Genomic DNA, 9,110 nt, shown 5'->3' with positions numbered 1-9,110 from the left:
CAAATTCCATTATGTAGAATTATGTTGGGTCTGTTGTTGTTGTTGTTATTTTTGTATATTTGACTAGCGAATGTTAGTATTATTTTTAGCCGATCATGCAAATGTGTTGTCCAAAAATAATAGTTGTTAGTTAGCATTGCGAATTGGTTCCAACAGGACTATTTATATCTAATGGAAAGAAGAAAAATTAATGGCCCAAGAGTGGCGAGTCCATTGATGAAAAGGTCCGTCTAACAGTAATTTGGTAAAAAAGTAACGGTAATATAGGAATATTAGACAGTTGATCTCAATCTTTTTTTGCCGTCCACTCGTCAATCGTCACGCACAATTTTTCTCTCCTTTATTCTTCGAGGTACACTCAAACAATAGCCCTAAGGCCATCCGCAACCTTTGCACCATTTTTTTTATTTTAAAAAATGGTATAAACATCAAAATAGTGCAAAGTAACTCCAGCCCATTACATCATTTTTTACACCAAAAAATAATATTTTTTTTTATATTCTTCTTTCTCTTCTATATTATATTATTTTCTTTATAAAACAAATCCTTTCTTTTTTCTTTTTTACATATTTATCCCATATAATTCATATTTCTTTCTTATATAACCATTTAATATAAAATTATTTTATACCTTTAATTTTTAAATAATATACATTACAAGCAAATATTATACATTATACATATTAATGTATAATTCAAATAAAAATACAATCACTGATGAGATATAATTAAATAAATATTACATTATGGTAAAATTTAGTTTAATTTTTACATAAATATTCAACTTACAAGATTAGTATGTTGCTCCCATAAATGCTATATTAAAGCATTACGAGTGCAAAATGAGCATCTTTATCCTTAATTTTTTTGTGTCGAGCTAAAAATTGTTCAAATTGATAATTTTCATCTGCTACCATTTCTACTGTTGGAGTTGGACCTTCCCAAGCATCTTGAATTGGTGCATTAAGATCACGTTCATCCTCGATTATCATATTGTGCAGTATAATACATGTAATTAATATATCATAGAGCACTTCTTTCCTCCAAAAACGTGACAGCCCTGCAATAATTGCAAAACGAGATTGCAAAACTCCGAATGCACGTTCAATATCTTTTCGACACGATTCTTGTTTCATCGCGAAATATTTCTTCTTTTGAGAATGTGGCACACAAATAGTTTGCACAATAGTGTAGACCATTTTGGATATATACCGTCGAATAAATAATAACCCACATCATATTCTTTTCATTGAATAACATAATGGGCGGGAAGAGCAATACCTTTAGCAATATTAGAAAATAAATGTGATGAGTCTAAAACATTAATGTCACTAAATATTTATTTTTATGATAATCAATGAACATTGTGTTATTTATTAGCAACATATTATATTTTAGTTTTGCACTTTTTATTTTTTTGATGGATATATATTTTTATACAATCCTTTCTTATAATAAAATTAACTTAAAATATACGAAAATTAATTTATAAAAATTATACACCAAAATTAAAATAACATTAATATTATAAAGATATTATATAAAATTATAATATGTTAAATTAAAAGTGTTATATAATAAATGATAATATTAAAATAATAGTGAATAATAATAGTGTTGATAAATAGCGTTACACCAAATTGGATGTAACACTATTCGCACACCAAGATGGTGTAAGAGATGGTGTTGAGTTGGAGCAAAAAACACCAAATCTTATAGCCCGTATGACCAAGCTGCAAAAATCAGCTTATTTTGAGAAGTACTTTTCTTCAAAAGTGCTTTTCTCAAAAATACTTTTGGTGAGAAGCAATTTGTGTTTGACTAATTAGTTTGAAAAACACTTCTGAGCAGCAATTAGTGTTTGGCCAAGCTTTAAAAAACTGCTTATAAGTGTATTTTCTCAAAAGTGCTTCTAAAAAAATGCTTTTGGAGAGAAACTACTTATTTCTGCTTCTCCTCAAAAGCACTTTTTTCCTTTCAAAAGCTTGGCCAAACACCTTACTTTTTGGCCAAAAGTGCTTTTGGCAAAAAAAAAATAAATAAATAAAATTTTTGGCCGAAAAGAAGCTTGGCCAAACATGCTATTATACTAAAATGGTATTTGGTGTTAAAATTGATGTTGGGTCGAAGATGGTCTAAAAAGAAAAATCACTTATTTTCATAACATTTTCCAATCTGTAAACACCTAATCTCTAATTTAGATCCTCACTGTTTCAACAGGAAACTGAATTGACGTCAAGTTTCCCGCAGCCCCTTTTTTTGTTTCAAATTTTCCTTTTAGTAATTGTTTTGATTTTGTTTCTCTTTAAAAGTTTCTTCATTTGTTGTTTCATTTGTTGTTTTGTTTCTGAATTTTCGATGTTTCTAATCTGATGATGCTCGGTTTTATGTGTTTATTGTGTAACTAGGGTTTTGATACTCATAAAATTGATTCAAGCCTTTGAGCCCTAATTTACAAGGTTAGTCTTTCTTTTAATTTACAAGGTTACTGTGATCTTTTTTTCTCAAAGCCAAATTTGACATCCGTTTTATCCTTTTTTTTAATTGTACTTTTTTCTAAAAGAATAATTTATTGTATATAATTTACTAAACACTTAAGATAAATAGACATATAAATTTAATTAATCGACTATTTTGAATATCCAAGAGTATGAAATGATCTTCTAAGCATTTACAATTAGAAAAAAATGAGCTTATGTAAATTTTTATGTTTTATTTAGAGATCTCTTTTATTATTTATTACTCTTGTAGGAAATCATCATTCATCATAAACTAAATAATACTACACTACAAAATCAAACTCGCATAAAAAAGTTTCAAATTAGTCCAAAAAATGCAAGGAAAAAGAGTCCATATGCTTCTATTTAGTAGTATAATTTAGCATCTTTTGACTTAAAAACATTTTTTATTTAACCAAAACCAAATTGATAAGTCAAAAATCCACCCAAACACCCTCTTTTTGTAGGTAGGATGCACTGATAGTAACTCCACGTTATCTTATTAATCTCTGTTACCGAAGTTAACTCCGGTGGTTCTATCTCTGTTCACTTCGCCCGCCGGCGTCCAATTCTCCGGTAAACTCTACATTCTCCTCCTTAAGATTCAGTCTTTTACTTCTTGCTCTGAGATTCTGATTACAAAAGTTCGAATTCAAAACTACAATTTGCGGAAGTATGTAACATCTTCAATAATTTAAGGTTTGACAAGCTCAGGACTCAAAGTAGTGTTTAGGGTTTTGACATATAGGATTGAATTAGGTAAATTTTTTTTTTGGCATGAAGCATTGCTTCTATTAAATCATTAAATGTAGGGAAGAAAATGCAGATTTATTTGCTGAAGCTACTGTTTTGAATGATGTGATTAGGTCTTGTAAGTGACTGGTTATTTGATGAGATGAGCTGCGTTCGCATAAACAGTTGTCATCCTGCCTGCGATTTCAATGCTTCCTTTCCATCACTCACTGCTCCAAAAAGGACTTCAAAACTGACGACACTATCTTCAACTTATCTGGGCACAAGACTCCCGAAAATCTCCCTTAATGCGAAAGTAGGTGTATACAGACCGCAGCTTTGCAGAACTGTATGCTTATTTGGTGGCAAGGGGAAGGCAAGCAATGACAATGAGGTAATACTCTTCTGGAAGATCATTCATTTGTATGTGTGTCGATTAATTTTTATATATTTACTCGGAGGGAATAACTAGCGGTGAACAAAGAAACCATGAAACCACCCAAATTCTCCAAAATAAACCAAAGCAAGTCACAACAGATTGATGGTTTCTTTTACTGGTTGAGTTTGTTATTTTCAAACTTATGAAATGCTTAGGTTTGTTTTATTTGTAAACAAAAATAACTATGCCTCAATCTCAAGCGAGTTAGGGTCAACCATATGAATTTTCATATCCATCTCTCTCCATTTCGACTAATTTTATTCCAATATCCCATAATTTGGATTCATAGAATATGAAGTTCTTTTCATTTTTTTAATAAGAAAATCTCGTTCAAGATTAAATGACCCCTAGCAAACACTAGATCTAATATAAGCTTACAGACATGACTAAGCAAATACCAGTAAGGAGTTGGTATCGCTTATATGGATTTGTTTTTCTTCTATTGATTGTGTAGATTCATCATTAATTGACTAGTTTCACTCAAATTATCACCCTACCCGAACCCTCATTTTTCATTTGGGCTTGGGTCAGGCCATGCGAGCAAGCTCACTAAGACAAGTTTAGGTTTATTTTATTAGTAAAAAAACACAAAAAGAGAGTTCCAGTTATTTGAGCACATAGGTAAAAGGGAAATTAAAGTAAGTTGCTCCCATGGTGAGGGCGGTGGTTGCCACATGCTAACAGCGAGACATAGTGGGATCATTTCCTTCGTCGGTTCTCCACAAGCATCAAACGACAAGCTTCAAACTGCTGATAAGGACAAGGGAAATATGACTAATTAATTAAAATATTCTAGTTTATGTAAAATTATCGAAACCACCCACAAACTAATCCATCCAGAAGGAAGGTTTCCCACTAGATACAATGGTTTCAATTTTATTCTGAAGGAACGGTTATATATGGTTTGGTTTTTGTTTTACTTTGAGATTCTCCAAAGCCGCGTACTTACGTAGTTACTTATCACAAGAAAGGGAAGGAGATGCCCCAAAACAGCATACACCTCTAGGATACCACTCCAAGATGAAATACAGTGGCGGATCTAGCCTTCTGACAACGCGTTCAACTAACTCATAACTTTCATTGCAGAGCATAAATTTATGTGTTAAAATTTACTAAAATTGCGACAAATAGTAGATATGAATCCATAAATTGAAAAATTCTATGGGTTCAACGATAAGAATATAAAAATTTAAACCCATAGAATTTAAATCTTATATCCGCCTTTGATGAAAGAGATGGGGTGTAGGTTCTGCCCGTAATATTTGCTTTCCTTTATTTCCTATTCATAATCTAGGATCATTTGGGTGTAAAGCTATCAATTTAACTAAGATAAGTGCAAGGCGTTCTTGCATATTCTTACGTATACTTATGTAGTGTGGACCCCAGACGTGCTCTCTCCGATCATGCCATCATGGCCCTTGGCTGTGAAATGAGGAGGGAACTCTAAAACTTGTGGGTCTAAGATAGGAGTAATTGCAAGGCCACTATTGCATGCATCTTAGTATAGGCCTCAGTTGGACTCTTAGTTATCGTGAGTCTTGACTGAGAAATAATGAGGTTCGTCTAAGAACGCTGAGGGTTTTCTACATATATTGATAGCCTGCATTCAGGAAGGCACACAACCTTTATATTCCATGCACATGACCACTGACCAGTTTTACTATGGAACGTTTTCCATTGTCAGGCTTCTTGGTTGCTTCCTAGTAGAGCTATCAAAATGGCCTGACCCTCACGGGCTATGAATTTTGACGGGCTAAGACGGGCCAGTCTTTCATTTGAAAGGGCCTTAAAAATGCCAGTCCAGCCCTAAGTGGGCTGCGGGCCAGATTGGACCTTCAGTTTATTTATTTTTTAAAAGTTATAAAACATGTCCAATATAATCATTACCGCTTGCTGCTGCATGCACCTTTTCAGGTCTTTTTTGATAGTTGAGATAGCGAGAGAGTATAGATTTCTCAGAGGATGATTGTCATAAATTTATGGTTACCTTTTTGTTATGGCTATCAAGAAAGGCTCACATTTCTACCGTTTCATTGATTAAATAAAGTAGATGAAATATGCAAAAATGTTAAACTGACTCTGCAACATCGCAATGATATGCACTTTTATCGTGCGTATAGACTAAGATCAGAATTCCCTAACCACTATCCTTTGGAAACTAGAGATTCCAGGCCTGTGAGACCAGAAAGAATAGAATAGTTTTTGACACAGGATATTCTAAGGATGAGATGATTAGGCACATTAAATTACCTACAAGTTTCTGTGTAATCAAAATCTAGGAATACAAGTGCAGGAAGAAACACAATTAAAGAAAAACGAACGAAAGCAAAAGATAACATTGGTTGTAGGCTACTGATTGCATTTAGCCTTGGTTCTAAGTACATTTTACTATTTTCCTTTTACCTTTTTCTGAAATATATTAATTATTTCTACTAGGCCTAACAGGCTGGCCTCGGCCCAGCCTCAAGGGCCGGCGGGCTGATTATGGTTGTGCTTAGAAGCCTCAGTTCTAAATGGGCTACTATAACCTTAGCCCACCCCTACCCAAGTAACGGGTGGGGTTGGGCCGGCCTCACGGGCCAAGCATGACGGCTCTACTTCCTTGTGTGTATCAAGAAACATCAACTGGCCAGTTGTGACTCCCAGATCTGCTAAACATAATCCTCTAGTATATGGTTATTCTCATTTTCTTCTTATTTCTACGTAATTACTCATCTTTATTGCTTTTGTTTTCCATAGCATGGAATCTAAAAACGATGAAGACAGTTAAAAATAATCTAGGAGAAAGGTGAAAGAAGACAATGCCTCTTTCAACCCTTTTAATTGCCTAACCCTTTTTCTACCTATTCCTCGGTAATGTCATAGTGTAGTATCTTGCAATGCGGCTTACTACAACAGCAACGAAAGCAATGCCTGAAACCCAAACTAGTCGGATCGGCTATATGACCTAATGGAGCTGCTTTATTAAGTCGCCAATTACTTGGTATCAGCTTGACAGTTGTCTTGTCTCTCACAAAATAAGGTAGGTTAAGGAGTGGGCAACCCTTTGCTGATGATACGACCTTTCATGTACAGAATGCTAGTTGGCACCCAACATTGTTTAGGTTATCTATCCAATATGTTGCACATGTCATGTGCCCATAACTTATAAGTTATGGTGTATTATTTTTAGTTGCTTTAAGAAAATCTTAACATTTCTTATAAAGTTGTCTTTTAAGGTTTAGTCTATTTTTTCCTCTTATTTTGTTTTATTTGGGTGTTTGAATTTGCACAGGGAGCGTATATAATCTGCTTCCCATTTGATCATCTCACATTTTTTCTTCTCCTTATTTTTTCAAAAGAAATCTGTTTCTTGTTACAATGTGTTGTGTGAATTGTTTCAGCTCGTCATTTATCCTTGCGGAGTAGATATATTGTGCTGCAATTTTAAAGCTAACAACAGATGACTCTTATCTCCTTGAACGCACACAGCATATGCATCTTTAGCTGGTTTTCTTTCCCATAAAACTGCATAAAACATGAGTATAAAGTAGCTCTTAACATTCTGTTGAAAATCATGAGTCGAGCAAAATAAGCTTATGGATGTTTAACATATGAGAAGATAACACCTCAGTTGGCACTACTCTCTGACCAGGCTTCTCCTTGGAAAGCTCTTGAAAAAGCCATGGGAAATTTGAAGAAGGAACCGTCAGTTGAGGATTTATTGAAGCAACAGATTAAAAAACAAGAATATTATGAAGGCGGAGATGGGGGTGGCGATCGCCCAGGTGGTGGCGGTGGTGGAGGCAGTGACGGTTCTGGTGAGCCAGATGAAGGTATTTCTGGGATCTTGGATGAGCTAGTACAGGCTGTCTTGGCAACTATGGGCTTCATATTTTTGGTAATTGTCCTGTCTCTCTATCTCTCATCGATATTTTGTGCACAGATATATGTGTACTAAAGGAGCTCACTGTTTATTTTCCTCTGGTGGTGTTACCCTAAAAGGCAATCCTTGCAGGTCAACTTAGCTAGTGATTTGTTATGTTGTTGGCTTATCCAAAACTTATTCTAACTTAACTAAATACCTTTTTGTCTAAACCATTTCTGGTAAGTCATGGACCAGCTAGAGTTGTAGCGTGACCGACTGAATAAAGAGGAACAGCCTATGATAATCATGTGTTTTTTTTATGTTTAGCCTTTGATAGATCTTCGGCCAGATCTCTCATCTGATGGGAGTGGAATGCTTCAAATAAAGAAAATGTCTTGAAAGGGTTTTAAACCAACCACAAGTGTCTGCTTGTAGTAGTAATAGCACACGAAGCAAGTTGTTAACTGTTACATGTAGTTTGCTTACTCTTGACTTTAAAGTTGTACTTCATTTCAGTACATCTACATAATTGAAGGCGAGGAGATCAATGTGTTCACAAAGGACATTCTCAAGTTTATCTTTCTAAGGCAAAAGAGTATTCGTCTAGGGCGCACAATTGCACGGTGGGAAAGCTACTTCAGCAGCCTGACTGAGAAGAAAGAAGATCCATATTGGTTGGAAAGTGAAATTATTAATACAACTACTTGGTATGATAGCCCTGCAAAGTATAGGACCATTCTCAGGAGGTTAGAATCGAGTTCTTATTATTGAAAGCAAAACCGTTCAACCTTTTCTATCTCTCAAGTTTTGCAATAGTTTAAACAATCTGCTGTAATCACAAATGTCATTTTAATCTTCGGAGTTTTGCTTCATCAGTAAATTTCAAGTGTTTTTATTTCGGGTTCGTGTATGATTCAGAGATCATTTATCTCTTATTTTGTTGCAAATAGGATTGGGGAGACCCGTGTTTATGTTCCTCTGAATAATTTGTTCGTCTTATTCTTCTGGTAAAAGTTGCGTGCTTTTCTAGTTACAAAATACTAGGAATTAAAAGAAAAAAGAATTGGTTTGTATAAAGTGCTGGCTTAACATATAGGAAGATTTAGCTCCAACATTATCTCATCTTTCAGCTATAATGTTCTTTGACTTGATTAAATCTCAATTTTATGATCATAATTTGGTGGCGGTTATAGGCGGGGTAAATAAATTTTAGCTCATAATTGATTTTCATTTAACAAGATCAAGTTATGCCTCCTATATTACAAGAAACTTCTAGCGCAATAATTATTTGCATTTATTTCTTTACTAATTTCTGGAGCACGTGTATTTCATGTCAATTAATATAAATTTCTTAAACAATATAAATAATATTAAATATGTTTGTCATGAGTAACATGAATTTTAAAGGAGAAAATGCAAGCTCAAACTGATGAATAGTAAGCATATTCGACCGACTTAGTTGTTGAACGCGAAATGATTAAGTTATGCAAATATGTAATATGATCGTATTTTGCTTCATACTTTCTTATAAACAATATTCTTGATGTATATATGTTCCATAAAAGGTCAAATTGTAATTTCTCATTAACTAATT

General features: G+C 33.9%; 1 protein-coding gene across 1 annotated transcript; it reads left to right on the top strand.

Moving 5' to 3' along the window:
- The first annotated feature begins 2,902 nt into the window (after window positions 1-2,902).
- LOC107778985 (uncharacterized) lies at window positions 2,903-8,414 on the top strand. The gene is made up of 4 exons (XM_016599314.2): window positions 2,903-3,074; window positions 3,365-3,624; window positions 7,304-7,549; window positions 8,033-8,414. Exons 2-4 carry the CDS (start codon window positions 3,394-3,396, stop codon window positions 8,285-8,287), a joined length of 732 nt encoding a protein of 243 aa, XP_016454800.1. The 5' UTR covers window positions 2,903-3,074; window positions 3,365-3,393; the 3' UTR covers window positions 8,288-8,414.
- The last annotated feature ends 696 nt before the right edge of the window (window positions 8,415-9,110 follow it).

Source organism: Nicotiana tabacum, chromosome 11 (assembly GCF_000715075.1).
Source record: "Nicotiana tabacum cultivar K326 chromosome 11, ASM71507v2, whole genome shotgun sequence".
Taxonomy (NCBI): domain Eukaryota; kingdom Viridiplantae; phylum Streptophyta; class Magnoliopsida; order Solanales; family Solanaceae; genus Nicotiana; species Nicotiana tabacum.
Note: the sequence above shows the minus strand (reverse complement) of the source record. Positions and strands in the feature narration are given on the sequence as shown.

Coding starts and splice junctions, on each gene's coding strand:
- LOC107778985 (XM_016599314.2), top strand. CDS start 3,394: ATGAGCTGCGTTCGCATAAACAGTTGTCATCCTGCCTGCGATTTCAAT. Junction 3,625..7,303: donor AGGCAAGCAATGACAATGAG/GTAATACTCTTC, acceptor CTCTCTGACCAG/GCTTCTCCTTGGAAAGCTCT. Junction 7,550..8,032: donor CTATGGGCTTCATATTTTTG/GTAATTGTCCTG, acceptor ACTTCATTTCAG/TACATCTACATAATTGAAGG.